The sequence below is a fragment of the Apodemus sylvaticus genome, chromosome 18 (assembly GCF_947179515.1).
Source record: "Apodemus sylvaticus chromosome 18, mApoSyl1.1, whole genome shotgun sequence".
Classification (NCBI taxonomy): domain Eukaryota; kingdom Metazoa; phylum Chordata; class Mammalia; order Rodentia; family Muridae; genus Apodemus; species Apodemus sylvaticus.
In genome coordinates, this window is record NC_067489.1 from 7,495,974 (window position 1) to 7,517,386 (window position 21,413).

Consider the following 21,413-nt stretch of genomic DNA (forward strand, 5'->3'; position numbering starts at 1 on the left):
GGCTTCTCTCTCTCCCTTCTTGCCCCTGCTGCCCAGCGAGGACCTGGGAGAGTTCATGGAGACGAAAGGGGCCAGCAGCCCCGGGATCCTGGTGCTGACCACCGGTCTGAGCAAGCCCTTCATGCGCCTGGATAAGTACCCCACGCTGCTGAAGGAGCTGGAGAGACACATGGAGGTGCAGTGCTCCCTGACCTGATGCCTCGTCCCCATCAGACCCCTTGTGTCTGGGAAACCACCCTAGAGCTTGTCCAGAGTTTGTAACGTAGTGGCTTTCAGGGAGACTTGGTTAAATACGGAGGCTATCTCCTCCTCCAGCCCTAGGAGAAAGCTGTGTCTTTACTTTTGCGCCCACCTACCCACCCAGAGCTCCAGCAAGCCACAGAGCATGGTTTCAGGGAGAGTTGGAGTCCTCTCAGCTTTCAGTTACAGGCAGTAGGACCGAGTGCTGAGTGGTAATGGAAACATTTAGTGTATTTGGATGAACAGCCTGCAGATCTGACAGGACTCTGGTTCTGCCTGTTCTTAGGCTTGGGTGTGTCCATAGACCGTCTTCACAACAGCTCAGCTCTGCTCTACCTTCTAGGGCAGAATTGTCAGAGGGCTTTAAGCACTCATGTGGTCATGTTCTCATGGGCCTTATTTACCACTGTGGCTTGCTAACTCTTCTTGGCAGTTTTGTTCAAAATTAGTTTTCCTCGAGTCTTTTGGCATCACAGTCCTTTAAAAGATAAGCAGTCCTCATGCTGAGAAGCTAATGGCTGAACAGTATCAAAATGTCTCCAGGGTATTTTTGATGGGAGAGTTAATCCTGTTTTTCTTTATCCAAAGGATTATCATCCTGATAGACAAGATATTCAAAAATCTATGACTGCCTTCAAAAACCTTTCAGTAAGTGGCTAAGCTTATGACACTTTCTCTGACATTGTCATCACAAATGCATGTTGGGTTAACACCCACTGGAAAGATACACAGTAAAGAAGTGACTTGTGAATTAACTGCAGTGTTTATTGAGATGGAGTAAAGGACATGGACAGCAGTGGTCCAGGGCCAGGAGGTTATCCCACTCGAGTACCCTGGGCACCAGAGCCAGCACTGCGGTGATTGAAATTCAAAAGGACATAGTGCAGCCGTGCAGTTCATGCAGTAGGTGCTGTGAACCCATTTGACTCCTGGCCGGGTCCAGGGTGCTTCCGTGACATCTGGGACACCAGTCCTTGTTGTGTTGTCCAGCACACACCTTCCTCCTCTCAGGCCTCTCTGCTGTCAGGACTGATGGAGCCACAGGGAGGTGTTCTTCTGCTTCACTGTGCATGGCTTGTCCTGAGACTAACAGAACCGCCTGTGAAACGTAAGGTGCCACAGCAGGAGTCTGCTGCTTCCGTGGCTGAACTTGAGTCACTCCTTATAGTTAAACAGACATTCAGCTGGTACAGCACAGTGTGATTGGATAAGCAGGAGCAGGGTGGTAAGCACAGGTTCTGGAAGCTTGTCTCTGAACACTTGTGTTCTGTATCCCACAGGCCCAGTGTCAAGAAGTAAGAAAAAGGAAAGAGCTGGAGCTGCAGATCCTGACGGAACCCATCAGGAGCTGGGAGGGCGATGACATAAAGACCCTGGGCAGCGTTACGTACATGTCCCAAGTCACGATTCAGTGTGCAGGAAGCGAGGTACGGAGGCCCGCCTTCACACCGTGGCTCTTTGCCACCCCTAGGATTTGGTATTCCACGTCTGGAGGATGGCACGTGTGCTGACAGTATGTAAGAGCCTCACATTTGTGCTCCACTTCTTTCCTTGACAAACATGGAGAGCTTGTGGTACGGATAGAAAGTTCTCAGCAGATGAGCTGGTTGCCAGTTCCCATCCACCCAGGGTTTGCTTGTTCCAGAGCCGTGTGAACTGAGAGGGTGTTCACCCAAGACTGGAAGAGGCCGGCGTGCGTCTCCGCATGTCCAGGTGTCTTCTAGAGACACTGGCATGACGCCCCCCTCCCCCCAGGCTTCTATCAGAGTGCACTTTGGGAGCCCAGTGCTTCACAGCACTGGCTTGTGTGTATTCTGGAGTCTATTTATGGGAGTCACCGCTCTGTTTGCTGGTTTGTTAAGTGACATCCCTCTCCAGCGAATGTTAGCTTTTAATGGTAGAAGAAGAAATAGAATTTGCTCTGAGTGTGGACACTGTACGAAACTGTCCTGTTCTTGTTTGATCATACTGACCTGAAACACTCAGATCTTTCAGAATGTGTTCCTTAATCACATGATTTTATGTGGGTGGGTGTTTTATCTGCGTGCATAATTTTGTACAAGATGCACGCAGTGCCCACAGAGATGTCTGGGCTCCTCTGGAAGAATAGCCGGTACTTTTAACCCACAGAGCCGTGCCAGCCCCTTAGTAAGTGATTCATCAGTTTTGTGTTAGATCGCTGCGCACCATTTCCCAGAGTGCCAAGTCTCCATGGCAGTGGTCGGTGTCACTCAGAGTCAGAGCTGCCCTTCCTTCGAGAGATCTGTTGGCATGCACAGCCTGTGCCTCCAGAGAACGTGGCGGGAGGTTCAGCAGCTTCTTAGGATCCACACCTTCCTCTTCCTCACCCCTGCTAGCCTCTGAGTGGATGTGGTGGTGTGAGGAGCGTGCTTGGGAAAGCTGCTGACTCACCCACACCTGAAGGCCCTGCCTCACGCTGGAGGGCTCACCTCTGGCTCTCTGTCCTTCAGAATCTCCGGACCCCTGTCTCTTAGATGTGTATGTTCTCTTTGGCTTTTGTTACTTTGAAGCAAATGATTTTTAATGTATAAGAAATATTTTTATGTAAGCTGGAAAGGTTTATCAGATAGATGAGAGCAACATTTACGTAACGTTTTCCTTTTTACGTCCTACTTTTCTTGTAGCTTGAAGAGTCCACCTGTCCCATCCCTCATTAGCATTTTCTAAGTTCTTTTTTCTGGGTCACGCACAGACAGTTACCAAGTAGTATTCAAAGAGACTCCACCCAGGGATAGAGAGAGGGCTCTCTTACGAGCAGTGGATGCTCTTCCCAAGGACCTGGACTTGATTATCAGGATACACAAGCCGCTCACAGCCATTTGTAACTCTAGTTCCAGGGGGTCCCACCCCTTCTTGTGGTATGTTTGAGCTCTGTTCACATGTGGTGAACAGACGTACATGCAGGAAGACACTCACATATAAGCAGTACAAAGAAACATACCCTGCACTTGTACTTTCCTTCCCCTTTCCTCCTTTCTCCCTTCCCCCTTCCCCTTTCTCTCTTCCCCCTTCCCCTTTTCCCCTTCCCCCTTTCCCCTTCCCCCTTTCCCTTTTCCCCTTCCCCCTTCCCCCCTTTCCCCTTTCCCCTTTCCCCCTTCCCCCTTCCCCTTCCCCTTCCCCCTTCCGCCCTTTCCCCTTTCCCCTTTCTCCTTTCCCCCTTCTCCCTTCTCCCTTCCCCCTTTCCCCTTTCCCCTTTCCCCTTTCCCCTTTCCCCTTTCCCCTTTCCCCTTTCCCCTTTCCCCTTTCCCCTTCCCCTCTTTTCCCTTTCCCCTTCCCCCTTCCCCCTTCCCCCTTCCCCCTTCTCTTTTCCGTTTTCCCCTTCCCCCCTTTCCCCTTTCCCCTTTCCCCCTTCCCCCCTTTCCCCTTTCCCCATTTCCACTTCCCCTTTTCCCCCTTCCTCCTTACCCTTCCTTCCCCCTTCCTCCTTCCCCTTCCTCCCTTCCTCCTTCCTCCCTTCCCCCTCCCTCCTTCCTCCTTCCTCCCTTCCTCCTTCCTCCCTTCCCCCTTCCCCCTTCCTCTTTCCTCCTTACCCCCTTCCTCTTTCCTCCTTCCCCCTTTCCTCTTCCTCCTTCCCCCTTTCCTCTTCCTCCTTTCCCCCTTCCTCTTTCCTCCTTCCCCCTCCCCCTTTCCTCTTCCCCCCATTTCCTCCCTCTCTTTTTCTCTTTCCACAGGGTCTCTGTTACATAGCTCTTACTGTCTTAGAACTCAATATATGGACCACTGGTCTGGAATACACCGAGATCTGTCTGCCTCTGCCTCTCAAGTTTTGTGATCAAAGGCGTGCACCGTCACACCTAGCTAAATAAACCTTTCTATAGCTCAGGGCTCTTGAGTCACTTAGCTACCTTGTGTTTTGAAAATCTAGTGGTTTGTGGTTATTCTTTCTGATTATAGTTCTCTGACTGTGCTGAGGTTTAATGTGGACTCTATGCTAGTGTTTAATGTGGACTTAGATTCTGGCATTTAATATTGTCCATATAGTTTGGTAGAAATCTCAATTAGAAGATAGGGTCTGAGGTCCCATGGAGTGTAAAGTATAAAGATTTGTGCACACATTTGTGAACAGATTCCTTTTTCTGTTAGGAGAAGAATGAGAGATACCTCCTGCTCTTCCCAAACCTTCTGCTCATGTTGTCTGCAAGTCCCAGGATGAGTGGATTCATCTATCAGGTAAGCAAGCTAAGCTGATTGTAGTTTTTGTTTGTGGTGGATATGACAATTGCTTTCAGGATGCCTTTGAATTATGTATTAATATTGGACTCGCCTGTATGTGTGCAGTCATGGCTGTGCATGTTTTGCGTATCATCCAGAGTGTAGCCTGAAAATAATGAAAATCAGTGAAGGAATCCAGCAATAATAGCAAATACTGCTCCTGTAGACGAGACACAGTGGAAATGAGTGGAAATGAGCTACTAGGTAATATGTGTTGTGAAGTACAGTATCAAGTGAGGTGTGTGACAAGACCATTCCAGTCAGTCCGGCAACTGTGAGTGGGGGCATAAAGCCTAGGGCACATGGTATAGCTGGTGATGATTTAATATTACCTCCGTGTCATGCTGCCAGTCAACAGAATACTTTCACACCAGTGGGAATTTGCGGTGATTGTAGGAGCAAATGTAAAGTAAGCTTGCGTACCTCTGTCTAAGCCTAGTGTAAACATGATGTGCTTATACAATAAATCCTAAGAAACCGACAGGTATTCTCTCCCGTGACTAGAGAGACGTGAACACCCACATCCATCTCTCGCTGACGCATTGCCCGCTGCAGTGCACACTGCTGTCCTGGGCGTCCGTGTTCTGCTCTGTTCAGCCAGGTGCTATAGGCTGAGGGGAGAACTTCCCAAAACATCGGGCTTGTAACCTGCTCATTTAACTTGTTAGTAAACTTTCATTTAGTGTCTTGATCTGTCACCATTTCTTGGAGAACATTTGAGATTTGGTTGTAAAAGAGAGTGTGAGGGACTCTTTTCTGTTAGTCCCTCTACTGGACTAATGGTGGGCATTGGTAAGGTCTGGGAGAGGCTCTCAGTGAGCCTGTCTAAGGACTGGCCAGCCTCCACATATTACTCTAGTGGAAGCTGCTGCTTCACTGTCAGCCGGCTTTTCTCTGATGTGTATGTTTTGTGTTGTCCTGTGTAGAGTCCTGTGTAGTGGAAAGTAGATGTGGCTTTGCCTGCCCCTAGGAGGGCTAGTCAGCACAGTTGTTCCAAGGGAGCCTTTACAGACAGACGGCAAGAGTCAGAACCCTGCACCCGGCTTCCGTTACTGAGCTCTCTGGTGGCTGAGGTGCCAGCGTGGCAGCTAGCTCCCTGTTGAGAGGTGCCTGTTTCTGGCTCTATTCCTTGCTGCAGTGTCATCTCTGTACCAGGGCCATCTTTGTTCCCAAGAGCGTGCTGCCGATCAGCCCTGTGGCGATCATCACCTCTAGTGCTTGGAGGCCAAGGCAGAAAGATCATGAATTTTGAGGCTAGCATGGGCTATGTAGCATGAATTGTCTTAAACCCAGAATCCCCATTGGCTTTGGGGATGGCTGCTCTGGCAGTGAGACTGTGGCTCCACAGCTGACGGCAAGCTGCTGCAGGGAGAGCACAGACCTGCTCTCTGGGGGCTTCTGGGAGTCCAGCTTCTTGTCCTCAGCCATGGAGGCCAGGCCTCTGCTGCGCCTTTAGCCTGGCCCTCAGCTGAGGGGCTTGTTTGCTTGGCTGGTTTGCTTTGGTTTTGTCTGGAATAGAGCACAAGATAGGGAAACGTCAGTAGTTTGCCTCGTTTGCTTTAGACTGCTGTCAACACCTCATAAGCAGTTTGACTCCCATGTCTGGGTCACAGTCCTCCATCCCTGAGGAGAGTGCAGGACAAAGAGGAGCAGAGAAGGGGAATAGGAAGGAATTCTGCCTGCCCCCTGCTACCCGCTGCCTTTCTGAGAAGCCTCTGCCCAGAGGTGGCTGTGAATGGTGGCCTGGGCCTCCTGCATCAGCCTCTCATCAGAAGTGTCTGGGCATGTTTGTCTGCGGTGTGGGACCCTGAGAGGCTGGCAGTCTCTCAGTTGAGGTTTTCTCCTCCTGGTATCTTTAGCTGTATCAAGTGGACAAAAACTCATCAGCACAAATACTGTCTCCTGCTTGCTGGTAAAACCCTGTTGTCTGCCTAAGTTGTTTTCTGGGCCCCAAACATTCATAGACTTTGTAAAGATGTGGCCTTTGACCACCAGCTGTCACAGTTTATGTGGCCCAAGGAAAGCTGTTGCCTGCTGGATTTTACTGTTTAAATGAGATTTGTCCCCTTCTGTTTTTCTCAGCTGACATTTCCTGTTTCTCATAAATCCCTCCCATTTTACAGACAGACTGACTGCCACTTGGGTACCCTGTGGCATCCACCTGACATCATGGTGTATTTTCTGTTTGACAGAGTCCTGTACACTTGTCTTGCAGTGTGTGTTCTTGTCTCTGTTGTCATGAGTTGGGCCTTCAAACTCCTAACTCCGTATTTCTCTGTAAGGCAGTGAGCACTCTCTCCTCTGCCTTTAGAGCAGCCGCTGACCCCCTGGCCGTGTCTCTGTCTTCCACTGGTAGAATCATCCCCTGGGTCAGTTTGGTTGGGTTCTTGATTTGGTTTGATTGTTGTTTAAGGTGGTATTCTGCTGCATGTATGAAGTCATCTATTGTGTGTGGAATCTTCTTCATTGTTTGGGGGCTCTTTTGTAGGGAAAGCTGCCAACAACAGGAATGACAATCACAAAGCTTGAGGACAGTGAAAACCATAGGAATGCATTTGAGATATCAGGTAATGCATCCACGCTGTGTCAGTGCGGTGCGTGCCACAGGAGGGAGGCAGCCTGTCCTTGAGTGAAGAGCCTTATGTATTTCCGAGGGTGCGTGAGGTGGCTCTTGGCCCTGGGTGTATATATGTGCTTGTGTGCACTCACTGTGTCCCTCCTCTCTAGGGAGCATGATCGAGCGGATTCTGGTGTCCTGCACCAACCAGCAGGACTTACACGAATGGGTGGAGCACCTGCAGAAGCAGACGAAGGTCACATCTGTGAGCAACCCCACCATCAAGCCCCACTCAGTGCCATCGCACACAGTAAGGCAACATGACAGGAATGGTCTGTGTTGGGGTTGTCAGTAGATGCAGGAGTTCCCAACCCTCGTCTCCTGCTCCTGTAGGTGTCACCACAGAGCAAGCTACCTGGGCACCTTGTGTCCTCTCTCCAGCTCAGTGACCTTAGAGCTACTTCAGAGGGTTCCCATGACCCCAGAAGCCACTAGCCATGTCACTGTCAGAGATGGTTTTCTCTGAGAATTTTAAACTCTACATTTGTCATTTATAAACAGAAAAGCAGAAGAGAGGTGCCAAGGGTGTTAAGAAGGTGTCCATCACAGATCCTGATTTCCTTTAATAAGCGGCAGGAGAGTTCTTCCTTAGCATGGTGTTTGATACCCAGAACCCACAGCATACACTGAGTACACTGGCACACACTGCTCCCAGCATGTGGAGACGGGCAGGAGAGTCTGAGATTTAGGGTCATCTGTGGCTTTGTGTTGAGTCCAGCCTGGGCTACTTGAGAACCTGACTCTAAACAGAACAGAACAATTTATTTTTCACCTGATGAGAACTTAGGGGCACTTTGGTTTCTTAGAGATAAAGATGTCAAAACAGGTTAATATTGGTGTGTATGTAAACTTTGGTTTTGCTTGACAAGTTGGTATTATTTTAAAACTTAACCATTTTTATGTAAAGACTTAGCAGACCTTTAGAAGTGAACTTTGGTGACACAGTTTGTGGATATGGATTTCCCTTCTTTGTGTGCCTTTTGGGATACTTTCTGTTGTGGAGGTCATTTTTCCATCTGTGTTGTCATGCAGAGCATCACCATAGTTACCACAAGCACACCTCCATCTACTATGTAGTTCACTGTCCACTCTGTCACATCAGGGTCCAGTTTTCTGGTTTTGCTGTACTGTCTTCACGGTTGAGCTTCAGATGCCTTGCTGTGTTAGCTCCCACCTCAGTCTCTGTGCTCCATACTTTATCCTTACTTCAGAAAGTCCTAACGAGAAGGCTGGGGATCGGGGGTGTGGCTCAGTGGTAGAACATTTGCCACATGTGTAAGGTGCTGGGATCAATCCCTGGTGCCACCAAAGTAATAAAAAATAAAACCACTTAGCTTCTGTGGGGTGAGTTTATCCCAGGGACATAGACTGCCTATACCTGTCATGTGGACTGCTCTGTGTGTGGGCTGCCATCTCTGTTTAGTGGAAGCCAGAAGATACTGTGCCAGAGGCGGCCATGCCGTCCTTCTGTGGAGAAGGTGATGTCCCTCATTTGCTAGTGTGAGAAGCCCTGCTGTTCCCAAGAATTCCTGGCGGCATATGTACGCTTTCTGCCTGCAACGGAGTTCTGTCTGGCATCAGTTAATCTCTCATTGTAGTGTCAGGCATAGTTCTTCTTTATCAAGGAAGGAGAAACAAGCTAGTATTTAATTATTACCAGATTACTGCCACAAAGGATGTGGGACACAGCTTTCTCACATGTAGGTTTCTTGGTTTGAGAAAGTTTATTCCATAGTGGTAGAGTGTTTTGTAATATACCATGAGCTAGCACCTAGTGGGCAACCTGGAACTTTGGGCTCTGGTTTCAGCTCTCTGGTGCCCAACTGTCACGATCTTAGGCTTGTGCCCAGCCAGTGTAGTGTTGTGCCGTAATTGCATTAGCTACAAGAGGTCCAGAAGCTCATTTGAATGTTGCTTATTTTATCAACATTTTTCATTTCATTGTCAGTGTGGTCGATTTGGGGGTTTTCTGTGAATATAAACCTTATTAATAACATCCCCCACTGAAGAATCAGATCTCAAATTGCTCTGCTTTTATTAAAACAAGCTGAGATTTTTAAGATAAACATATCTTTATTTCAGATATTAACCTCCTATAAAGACCAACTGGTTTCTATTCCTGACTTCACACAGCTCTGACAGCTGGGCTTGCCCAAGCAGGAAGAGTGGTACATGAGATGAATATGCCTGTCTGCAGCGTCCTGACAAAAGTTCCTCCTTTCCCCCTCTGACAAGGGAGAGTTCTTGTCCTTGTTCCTGGGGATGTCAAGAGAGCATGCCCCACTTAGTCACAGTAATCCAGTCGGGAACCTACCTGGTAGCTTTAAGTTCGTTTTGTTTTTGTTTTTTTCTTTCGGTGAAATTGTGATGAGTGTACTAGCTTCTCATACACTACAACATAGCAGCTGACACATAGAGTGTGGGCCTCTCAGCCCCATGGCTACCCAGGAGCCTGCGCTGGGCTCCCGGGAGCCCCTCAGCCGTGTGGTCAGGGCTTCCGTCGTCGCAGTGGCCTTGCCCATCTCATGCTCTGCTCTTGCTTTTGTGCCTGGCAGCTTCCTTCCCATCCTCTCACTCCATCCAGCAAACACGCGGACAGCAAGCCCGTGCCACTGACGCCTGCGTACCACACACTCCCCCACCCCTCTCACCATGGCACCCCACACACCACCATCAGCTGGGGACCCCTGGAGCCTCCGAAGACCCCCAAGCCTTGGAGCCTGAGTTGCCTGCGGCCTGCACCTCCCCTCCGGCCCTCAGCTGCTCTCTGCTACAAGGAGGTGAGGTCCTGCAGCCACTCAGCCTGCCACTGCAGCGAGCCTGCCCTGGCATCTGGGTGGGAGGTACACTTAGCCACAGGAGTCTTTGTAGTGACTTCAGCAGTGGGAGTTTTGTGCTTCCATTTATGGTGTGAAGACACGCCCTTCCCCATGACGTCTTCAGAACCAAGAAGAGGGTCTGCCATTACTTACTCTGTGTCATCCCCTGCTACAAGGGCCAGGCGTCCCCTTAAAGCACGGTTGAGGGGGCGTGTACCCTCCAGTCCTCTGCACTGTGCCCACACTTGGAGGAGTGGTGCCCAGGAGGCACTGAGCCTGAGGTGCTCCTGACCGTGCAACTGTGAGGGCCTCCCCTCACTGCCTGCCATTCTGCTGCGCCCAAGACCTGTCCCGGAGTCCCAGAGTCCCGATGCCGTTGAAGTCAACAGCAGGGAACAGTTGGTTTCTGAGGGCAGCTCCTCCCTCCTTGGTCTGAGGGGAGGTGCAGCAACTCTCCTCAGTCGGCTCCTGCTCTGTCCTGCATGTGAGTGCAGCCACAGTGCACCGTCTCTTCACTAAGTCTCATGCGCTCACCTAACCCTGCTTTCACCTGAGGAGGCTCAGCATTGCTGAGTGTGAGAAGCCAGGTTATCCGTAGGTCTGAGCTTCAACATGGTGGCCATACCCGAGCCGCACACAACAGAGTGAATGGAGCAGGGTCCCTTTGGGCAGGTGCTCCTGTGTTAAGTGTGAAGTACAATTCGTTTGGAACTGATTTCTGCTCAAGGTTCTCTGTAGCACAGGAATTTTGAGGCCAGCATGGACCACAGGTGAGAGCTTTCAAAAATGAAGTCCAGCATTTTGATCCTAATCTTTTACCTCTTCCAACTCCTCCAGAATCCTTCCCACCATCCTACCTACCCAACTTCATCTTCTTTCTCTCTCACACTCAAACAAACAAACAAAAAAAGTCAGAACCAAAAACAAAAACAAAAAAACAAAAAACCAAGCATACATTTAAAAACAAGACAAATCCAGAGTCTGTTTTGTGTTGGCCAACTCCTTGTGGGTGTTGGCATGGTGTCATATGCCTTTAATTCTACCGTCCCAGATGCAGAGACAGGAGGATCTCTGAGTTAGCTGTGGAAGTCTGCTCTGCCCCAGAAGTGCCTTCCCGCTCTCTAACAGCAGCCCTGTGGAGGCAGGTGCCTGTGCCTACTGCATCCAGCGTTCGGGTGCATACTCCAGGACGGAGGCTCACATGGGTGCTGGCCACCGTCCGTCTGTCTGTCTGTCCCTTGCTCAGAGCTGGGACGTGGGCGTGCACAGAGTAGCCAGCAAGTCCTGTCCCTAGGAGTTGGTGCTTAGCCACGGGCTCTCTGCCTGCTCCCTGTGCTCCTGATTTTGGGTTTTGTACTTTGCTGAAGGAATCTTTTCTTCTCTTGCCTTTTAAGTAAGTTAATGTCTCTTCCCTCTCTGCCCCAGAATGGACAGCCTGCCCTGGCTCTGTGGGGCGGGTGAGTGGGCCGCTGTCCTTCCTTTTCTCGGCTTAGGCCTTATTGCCGTGTTCACTGTGGGGTCTAGTTTTGTTAGCAGAAGGCTTCTCACAGAGCTGAGGCCTGTTGGTGAGGGATGCAGAAATGTCCTCTTGGCTCTTGACTTATATTTATGTCAGCATTGGCAGAGAAACATGGTGATGGGGTGAGGGGTGCTGGGTGGCGGCCGGCTGGCCTCACAGTCTGTTAGCATGTTTATTATCGGTGTTTCCCTAGGACCTCAGTAAGAGCCCCAAGACCATGAAGAAGCTGCTGCCAAAGCGCAAGCCCGAGCGGAAGCCTTCAGACGAGGAGTTTGCTGTGCGCAAGAGTGAGTGCCCACCCGCGGGATCCAGCCCACCCGCGGGATCCAGCCCACCCGTGGGATCCAGCCCACCCGTGGGATCCCCACGGGATGCAGCCAACCTCTCCAAGGGGTTGTGCTTTCCTGGTGCCTTTGCTGACCCAGGAGTCCTATAATCCGAGTTAGACCCAGACTCCTCCCGCTCACACATGGCTTGTCTGTTAGGAGAGGTGAGGGCCTGCCCCAGGTGTGCCTGGTGGCCTGGTTAAACACGCACTTAGCATGACCCTTCCATGGGGCTGACCGGATGGGGTGCCAGGACCCAGATGTTGCTCAGACCTTCGGGACTGGCAGGCATTCAGTGCTGCTTTGTGCCCAGCTGCGAGACCGAGTCCATAGCTCAGCCTGGGTGGATCTATTTACCCCAGGAGACAGAGCAATGTGTAAACGCATGTCACTTGTCCCAGCCAGGTGCCTCGGTCACTGGTGTCATTGTCTGGGCTGACACAGAGCAGCAGCACCCCCTCCTGGGCATGGGTGGGCCTGAAGTAGGGAGGCCTGTGGTTCTGATGAGAGAGCTGCACCAGCTGAAAGCCGTGTGCATGTGGCTCACAGGAGAAGCAGTCTGCTACTGCGTCCTTACCCAGAAGTCCCAGCATGTGAGGGATGAGAGCATGTGGCATTCTGAGGACAAGGGCTGAAGAGAAGGGCTATGTTCCAGATCTCCACTCACCACCTGGTGCCATACAGATGCTTGGCAAACCTCACCTTAACTCTTCTGTAATTGGAGAACTTGCTTAGCTGGGGAGACTAGGACATTCTGTGTCCATGAGGCAGTCCACACTGAATGCTGTAGAGCATCTGCAGCTGCGAGGAGAGTGCTGGCATGGCTGTGGACACAGCGAGCCTGCACTGTGCTTCTGTCTCCAATGGCTCGCCCTCTCTGCCCTTGTGTGGTGTGCGCATGCTCTCCCAGGTGTGAGAAGAGCAACTGGTACAGCAGCCAGTCAGAGCCCCTGAGTTCAGGTAGCCTCTGTTGCCAGAGGGGATGAGACCTCTCCTGCAGGCTCCGAAGAAGCCACGAGGTGGGGGACCTCCCTGATGACTTGTAGGTGGTGAGCCAGGTGTTCTCAGGACCTCAGTCCTCTCTGTCTTGAAGTAAATACTTGATTTGCCTTATATCCATTTTGCTTTCTTAAAATATTGCTGAGAACTGGACATGGTGGTGCATGCCTTTAGTCCTAGCACTCCAGAGACTGAGGCAGACATCAGTGTAAGATAAGAGGTCAGCCTGGGTGCTTAGCTCTGAGTCTCATTTCCTGTTCTCATGAGACTTGATGTCTCAGGAGATACTCCTGTCTCCTGTAGGCTGTGTATTCCAATCATGTGATGTCTGTCTGGTGTGGGGGTGGAGAAATTGAGGGACTTAGGACTTTACAGCACTGTGACGCTAACCCTTTGCAGTGCCAATTTCAAACCTTAAAAGCTCTTAAATGTACCCATTTGTAATTATTTAGAGAACCTGAATACTAGCCCACAAGAAAGTGACCGGTGGCGTCTGAGCTCTCTGCGCAGCTCTGGGCTGTGTGCTGAGTGGTGATGGGGTCATGTGTTTCCACAGGCACAGCCGCTCTGGAGGAAGACGCCCAGATCCTGAAGGTTATCGAAGCTTACTGCACAAGCGCAAAGACGCGGCAGACCCTGAACTCAAGTGAGTGTCGCAATTCACCCTGTGTGGGCACAGGTTACAGGCAATTACTGCACAGACTAGCTGCTCTGGCGGGGAGGCTCTAGGAGCTTAGCAAGTAGTGTAGCAGTATGCCACCGTACTGTGTTCTGGAGAGCATCCATTGTGAGGGCCAGCATCCTTCCTGACACTAATCGTGCAGCTGCATGCAGAAGGCAGTGGAGGTTTCTTTATTTTTGCTTTTTGTTTTGTTTTGGTGTTACTGAGGCTTTTTTTTTCTATTAAAAAGTATCTAAAATTCAAATCTAGAGCCATCTTTCTATCGTCTTTAAATTTTATCTTGTTTTTAATTTTTGTTAATAAACAATAGTAGTTTCTTTGGCGGATGCCAGGTAGTTTCTCTTAATTCCTCACAGGTAGGAGTCTGCATTGTGGAAGCATCCAGGAGCACTGCCTGACTCAGAGGCCACGCCCTCTGACCTGCAGGCCTGCAGTCCTCCCTCTTTTTATTTCGGAGCTGACTGTTTGGCATGGAAACTGGTTGCTGTGGCTCTTCGCCCATGCTCCCTTCTCCACCCTAGTTTTTGGAGAGACACCTCCACATTTTAACAACACTAACACCTTCAGGGCGGTGGCAAGACCACCTTTCGCCAATCCTGGATAGACAGGAAAGGTGGGAGGGACTTTCCAGCCACTTGAGCGCTGGTTAAGGAACTTGCATGAGCCACTTGCAGCCTAGCCAGCAGGTGTGGCAGGCGCAGCCCCAGGTAGCCTTTACAGGCAGAGAGGGGCCGCCTCTTGCACTTGCAGTATCTGCAGCTCTGCACTGCCTTCTGCTTATGGTGTTAATAAGTCTTGCTAAGGTTCGGTGAGGTCTCTTTTGTACCTACCATAAGGAAGAACTGGTTGTAACTGCTCAGAGGAAGAGGAGGAGAGACATGGGGAAGGAAGCCTGGGTACCCAGCAAGCTGTGGAATATATGTTTGTAATGGCTGAAGAGTAACTCATAAATATAATTTTGATGATTAAGTGTGATGTATTCTGATAGGTTGTAATTATAGCCAGCAGTTTCATAGATTTTAGATGTGTGGTTTTAATTAGTCACCTCACTTCTGGGGCTTAATGGGAAATGAGAATCCCCAGCTTATAGTCCCAGGTGACCTTGGCTGCTCTGTGAACACCCCCATGTGACATAGGCCACAATTCACTCTGCGCGAAAAACCGCACCCTGGAGTGAGGCGTGGCTGCCAGACCGGGCAGCCTGTGGCTTTGCAGGACCCATTGCGTGGCCTGTGCGTGGCCCGTGCTCTGTGCTCCATTCCTTCCATGCAGAAAGCAGGTCAGCGTGCCGAGGGTTGCATTCCGTTGCCCCCCTGTGTCCTCGATGGCATCCTGGGGCCTCAGAGCTTGCAGCCATACCTGGCTTCCTTCCTCTTAGCACTCTGAGAAAGCCATAGATGCACAGTGTGCTGCACGGGCTGATGAGGGCATGTGGAAATGGGTCCCTGGTGAGCACCTTTCCACACTAAATGCCTTGCAGAACGCTTTGAGAATGCTGGTATACCGCTACCTAAAGCTCCGCTCTGTTCACTCTATGTCTGGATGCTAACAGGACTTTGCAAACTAAGCACAGTTGGCTTGTTTTCTCAAAGAAGGAATGGCCTTCACAGACTCGGAACCCAGCCTACTTTGGTTGCTGAGGCTTACCTGTGGTGTCTCCCCACAGGAGCCCCAGACAGCCTTGCACGCACACCTCGCTGCTGGCCGGCTCAAGCTCACACTGCTAACCACGCATGCAGTTCCCTCCACCCCGGCCCCTTGTCCCTGCCTCCTGTCAGCTCCCTCTCCATGTGGTGGCATTGCCAGTCTGTACTCTCCTTCCTGATGGTAAAGGTTCCACATCAGGGAGGTGACATAGGGAACACACCCTGCCAGGGCTGGCTGGGGTGGGAGCCAGGGACCGCCCTGCCCCTTTGTCCATGCGCCGACTTTGAGGCCGGGGCAGGGTGTAGACTGACACGGTAAGTTTAGGCACCGCAGGTCATGTGCTGTCTTGGCAGAGGAATAACGGAAGAGGTGAAACAAAATAGGAGATGATGTTAAGGCTAAGTAATTAGTGCCTTTTTACAAATTATGTCCTAAATAGTCAATAGAATTGGTTAATTGCCAAGAGTTTATAGAATCATGTTTTGGGCATGAATGAATATGCAGACTTTTTAGCTGGGACATGCAGGTATCTTCAGATGCAGCCATTCGCAGCAGGACTGGGATTTGGGGCTTAGAGAGACCTGGGTTTATCTGAGGCCGTGCTTAGGCAGTAGGAAAGCCCAGGGTAAGTGAGGGAGGAGAGCAGACATGTTGACACCTTTTAACAATATTTTCTCTTTCCCTTCTCTTCCCATCACCTTTTGCTTTTGTTCCATGTTTGGTGTGGCTCTCCTGTCCGTCCCTCCTCACCCCTCTGCCTGTCGCACCTGTCACTTCATCCGTCTTAGCATGGCAAGGCACTGACCTGATGCATAATCACGTCTTGGCTGACGACGACCAATCAAGTCTAGACTCCTTGGGTCGTCGCAGTAGCCTTTCTCGTTTGGAGCCCTCAGACCTGTCGGAAGACTCTGAGTATGACAGTATATGGACAGCCCATAGTTACAGAATGGGTTCTGCATCCCGTAAGAGCTGCTGCTCGTATATCTCTCACCAGAACTAACGCACTGAGCCTTTCTTAACAATGCTTGTACTGCAGCCTGCTTTTCTTAGACGTTTCTTGCTGTTCCTTGTCTCTCTTATGTGATATTTTAACAACTCTGAAGAGTGTCTTGGTATTTCCCATTGTACCTAGTGGAGGCTTAATTGCCAATCTAAGAGTGAATTTAAACTGCTGCCTGTTGGGGGGAGGCGGTGAGTCCAGTGAGTACCTGACGGGCTTTTCCCAATAGGGAGCTTTTTTTTACAGCTCCATGTAGCAGCTGTCTCACTTCCCTTTGAATCCAGCCGTATGGACACTTTTCTATTTTATGCAGCCTCCTAGGTTTGCGTCCAAGTGCCACACCGGAGAAGACTAGCCTTACACACAGGGATCTGATTTCTTTTTTTAATGTATAATGCACTTGACCAAGTAGCTGTGGAGAGACTGAGAGGGTTGTCTGTGGCCGAAGCCCCAGTCAGCCGACAGCTGCTCTGGCGGTGGTGCAGAACACCTCATGGACTCCGTGCCTGGCTGGCGCACACCAGGGCTGGTGCCACTGGGTGTTGAGAGCAGAGTCTGGAATCTGTCTCCACCCGTTGCTCTGTGCCTTTTCCTGTGTGTGGCATGGCTGTGAGGTGAGAACTCTCACCATCATGGCTCAGACATTCACCACTGCACCACACTTCCCTGAACCACGGTGATGACTGGTGGGAGGTATGCTCACGGCTGTGCACCCCAGGCCTTCACAGCGCTGTGTGACTGAGTGCTTGGCTTGGCCACAGCCTGGCTGCCCCACATCCATGTAGCGCTGTGAGAGCCATGAGCACCTTGTGGCTTTGAACACCAGTTGCAGTGAAGCTGTTCCCGCAGCCCTGTACTCAGTGCAGTCTGGAGGACTGAGTGTGTTGTGGGAGTTGGCACTGGCCCTGAGGAGCACCGAATGCGAGGCTGCATCGGTTAGAGCAGACAGCCGCAGACAGCTGCTTGCAGGGCAGCACCGTCCCGCACACTGCTGTTAGTGTGGCCTTAGGGTTGTATGCAAGTGCTGTGGACACCTGCTCTAGAGACCATGCCACAGTGTGCATAGTACATGATGTTCTTTCTGTCCTTCAGGGTGTGGAGCTCTGCTGGCCATGACCTCTGACCCCTGGTCCTTCTTGCCAAGCTAGTGGACACAGTATTTTGGCCCTTTGCTCCCTGTCCTGGGAGCTGGTCCTGCTGCTGCTGGTAGAAGAGCACTGTGCTTGGAGGGAGGTTTGCCTGGGGCTTCTGGGCAGCACAGTGCTCACACCGAGTTCGTCTGTCTGTCCGGCAGCTTTGCCCCTGAAGAGTTTGTATTTTTATAAGAAAGTCAAGGAGCAAGCCTTTAAAATTTGCACCCAGTATTAATTTCCAGTAGGAATAAGGTTGTATGGATTCAGCCAAATAGCAAAGGGGATTTTTGAAAAACAAATCAAAACACTAACCGTCTGTATTTAGTGACAGAGGCGACTCTGCTGTCGCACCCACATGGTGGTTGTCTTTGCCGACTCTCCCTTAGTATGGGTTGCTTTCCGAAGCTGTTGTGGTGCAACAGCGAGGCACAGCTGCTGTACTTGGGGTTTGCTCATGACACCGAGTGGAGTGGCCCTGCTGTCCCAAGGAGCTGTCGCTGTCCGCACTGCTGAGCTGGCTCTGACAGTTTGCCCTTGCTCATTTTGTACCCATCAGAACCGTTTGGGTGACAATTTCTGTTGAGGCCGATGCTGTGGAACAACAGCTCAACCTTTTGCGTTTGTTTTGAATGTCTGACATTAGTTTTGTGACCTGGTTAGGAATTTATTAGTGCCACAGGCACAGGAGATGATCCTCCTGTGGCAGAGGGACACAGCGTTGGAGGGGCCATCGTTTCTACGTTTGTGGAACTGTAGTCATGCTCATAGCACCTAACATTCCTGCAGCTCTGTAAAGCCCTGTGTGCAGTGAGTGTTAAGCAGAAGGATGCAGACTGATGGAGAAGGTAGGTCCAAGCCATCCGGGCCTTTCCCAGGGGCCCAACAGTGTTCCTGTCTAACTCATGCTCGCCAGAAGTCTATTCAGCTACACTAACTGTGTTTGGCATAAGATGGCCAAAACACAATAATATGTATATAGTGGTATAAGATCTTGGGGAAATTATATATTGTGCTCTTTATCTGTGAATGGGAAAAGCCATTTTAGTACAAGACTCCCATTTGAAAACTCCCTTGGATGTATATCTGAATGTTGCATTGTATTGTACAGTATGCTATTGTCTGTGGTTGCATATGGCAATGAAGTGTCTGTTTTATATTTAAAAAGACATCTGTTCTGTACAGTTGAAATAAATTTTGCATTTGCTAGCCCTTGGCTTTTAATATTTGTTACATGGGGGAGGGCATAGCATAGTTTGAAGCTGGGTGTGCCATGGCCAATTCTTTCAAGCTGGCATCGTCTACGGGCGTGCATTCTGTTTGCCGTGACAGAGGACTGGCACTTTCTTAGGTGAGATGTATTCTAAATAGTACAAGGCAGGCTCTCTCTGTGGAGTCCCCGGCCGCCTGGAATTCACAGAGCTCTGCCCACTTCTTCCCTGGAAGGGAGAAGGAAGGTGTGTGTCCTCAGGCCCAGCTGCTTTTCCCTGTTTCCTGTTACCGAAAAGCTTGTCCTCAGAAGCAGCATCCCTTTCTCACAGGTGAAAAGAATCTCAGTTTCTAAGTCCTTCAGGACCAGGGCCAACATTTCCCTTCCGTTTTGCAAAGTGCATGCCTAATTCAGAAGAGGACGCTCTTCCTAGTGACAGCCCCTCCTTTTCCTAGCATGGAAAAGCCAATCCAAATCTCAGAGCCTTAAACAGTGTAGCCTATGAGACTTGGGTGCTCCTGGAGAGATCTCTAAGTGCAGTGCTTGCTTTATCCTGAAAGTAGTATCAGTTGTGTTTAAATGATGCAGGAGTATGTCACAAGCGTGTCAGGCCACGGGTCAGATGGGCTGATGCTCTTCTGTGACAGACCTAGTTATTGCTTTGGGTCTAGGCAGATGCGTACCTGTGTGTGCCCACATACTTTGTTAAAATACCCAGGCTGTGAGCTGGACAGTCGACTTAGTTATTGCTGAGTCCTAGCTGTATGCCATCCAGTGGCCCCTGGCATGAGGCCTGGGGTGATCCTTGGCTCGGGCAGCCTACATAGATCTGCATTTCTCAACTGGTACCCAAGTCTGGGGGCCTTTGACAATGCAGGGCAGAATTCCGAGACTACTAGTGTTTGACTTTTGTGTTTTTGTTGCTGTGGACATGTTCTCTGTCTTGAATCACATCCGTGAGTGGGCATTACCATAGGACCTAGAGCCTGCAGCCATCCCCAACATGCCAGTGTCCCCAAAGAATGACCTTGTAAAATTGTTACTCTGGGCTTGAGGTTGGTGAGACACATCCATAGGTTTGTTCTTGGAGAGTCCGCCTGAGAAGTGCTGGATTGGGCTGACTGCAGACTCTTCTGTCTTACGCATGTGCCCTTTACTCCACTCACACATGGAGGTCATAATGGTGGATGAGGCAGACTGAGAGCTTTTGTAGGGTTTGTGGGGCTACCTGGCACTTCTCATGCTGTTACCCATAAACACCACAACTGATATTGATGCTGAGATTTAAGAAGTCCACTGTTTAGATGAGGAGCTTTGGATGGACTGAATTAAGATAAAAGGAGTACTTTTACGTTACCTTCCCTAAACCTGTAGTGTTCTAGAAGTACACTGTGACTCTCCAGGAAAGGGCTGCATGCAGTCTCTCAGGAAGGCAACAGCAGATCCTGACTCCATCGCTCCAAGGACCACAATGTGTAAAAGACAGCAATCCACTGTGCAGAGCCTTCACAGTGTGCTAACATATCTAAGCTGTGATGGGGACTTCATGTAAAGTACTAGGACATTCTCTGGTTCTGTGGTTACATGCTTTCTTTTCCAACCTAGGTATTCAAGAAAACTGCTATGATGCCACTAAGCATAGATAGTAATGTTGCAGTTAAAGTGTTAAGTATGTATTTTAGAAAACCGTTGTTCTTAAAATAGTCCGCTAACTTACAAACTTGGCTTTGCTGTACTTCATTGTTTTGTTGAAAGGTGGCTACACATTAAAAAAAAATCATTTTAGAAATGCATGTTGGGTTGAAAGGTGGGTGGCTTGTAGTGACCTGACGGGTGTGCAGACGAACAGTCCACATTACAGACCTGTCACCCACCATCAGCTTCAACAGCAGTTCCCTCTGCCTGTCTCAGAGCTGGAGCAATTATACCTTCAACCCAGAGCATGGTCTTAAACTTTGAGTTTTTGGGTGCCCTGTGCACCCAACAGTTACATGTCCAGGATCCTGTCATGTGTTTTCGACTGACAGCTGGGGCCATAAAGTTTAGTCCCTCAGATCCATTGTTTTGAAGCTCGTGGCCTTTAGGGCTTCATTTGGTAAGAGCTTGCTGTCAGACTGTGTGCCTGTCAGAACAGCTCTGTAGAGAAGGCTGCCTGCTTTGGCTCCAAGTTTTGATTGAACGCTTGATGGTTAACTGAAAGGTCAACCTTCATTCAGCAAAGTGTTCTTGGTGAGTCCGGGACACCCCTCAGTCAGTTACGTAGTCTGGAAGCTTTAGTGTTAGAAACAGATTTCCAGGCAAGAAAAGACAGAAAGAGCTGAGGGGAAGTGTGTGGACCGCGCTGCTCTGGTGCGGTGATGAGGCCTCAGTGGGCCTCACCTGCTGATCCTTCTCAAGCTCATAGTTTAATGTGACAGGGTTGTCACTAAGACCTTTTAATTTGGGGCTAGCACAGTGGTCAGCACTCAGCCCAGGCAGAGTGCTTGGCTGCTGGATGACGGACGGGAGCCTAGAGAGCCATTCCCAGTGCTGTTTCCTGGCTCCACCTCTGCACCCAGGAGCTGGTCCCCCAGCCCAAACACCTGATTCTTTGGAGTCCTCCTATTTTGGCACTTTCAGCATGCACTAACTCCTAAAGACACCTGCCCTCTTGTGGGAGGCACATGTAAACACGCCTGGTGCTTTCTCTGTGTTTCCCTGTGTCCATCAATGCTGGACAGGAAGAGAACCCCAGAGAGGGCTCCTGTTACATCACGGAGGCTGTCCAGAAGGACATCTGCCTGTAACTTGCACCTGCTGGGGTGTGGGGCTGGGGGTTGACACTGTCAGCCTGCTGGTGATTTTTAAAACGTTCCTCCCTAGGACTGTATCTTAAAGCCTACCATCTCCAGGACTTGAAACACGGAGAGAAAGATAGGTGGTGTGTCCTTGCTAGAGCAATTGGCTGCAAGCTCTCCAGGGTGGGGTGGCCATTATTCAGGACCGTCT

General features: G+C 50.2%; 1 protein-coding gene across 5 annotated transcripts in view; it reads left to right on the forward strand.

The window, feature by feature from the left end:
- Arhgef7 (Rho guanine nucleotide exchange factor 7) overlaps positions 1-21,413 on the forward strand; it is a 110,213-nt gene that overhangs the window by 83,860 nt on the left and 4,940 nt on the right. For 2 of the 5 annotated variants that reach the window (XM_052161956.1, XM_052161959.1), the window contains 9 exons: positions 37-175; positions 829-888; positions 1,521-1,667; positions 4,345-4,431; positions 6,962-7,040; positions 7,201-7,340; positions 9,646-9,870; positions 11,622-11,715; positions 13,310-13,399. In XM_052161956.1, coding sequence (XP_052017916.1) covers positions 37-175; positions 829-888; positions 1,521-1,667; positions 4,345-4,431; positions 6,962-7,040; positions 7,201-7,340; positions 9,646-9,870; positions 11,622-11,715; positions 13,310-13,399 — 1,061 coding nt within the window. Of the gene's footprint in view, positions 1-36; positions 176-828; positions 889-1,520; positions 1,668-4,344; positions 4,432-6,961; positions 7,041-7,200; positions 7,341-9,645; positions 9,871-11,621; positions 11,716-13,309; positions 13,400-15,870; positions 16,048-17,177; positions 18,334-21,413 lie in introns of those variants that run through there. The other 3 variants (XM_052161961.1, XM_052161957.1, XM_052161958.1) reach the window with 3 other exon arrangements.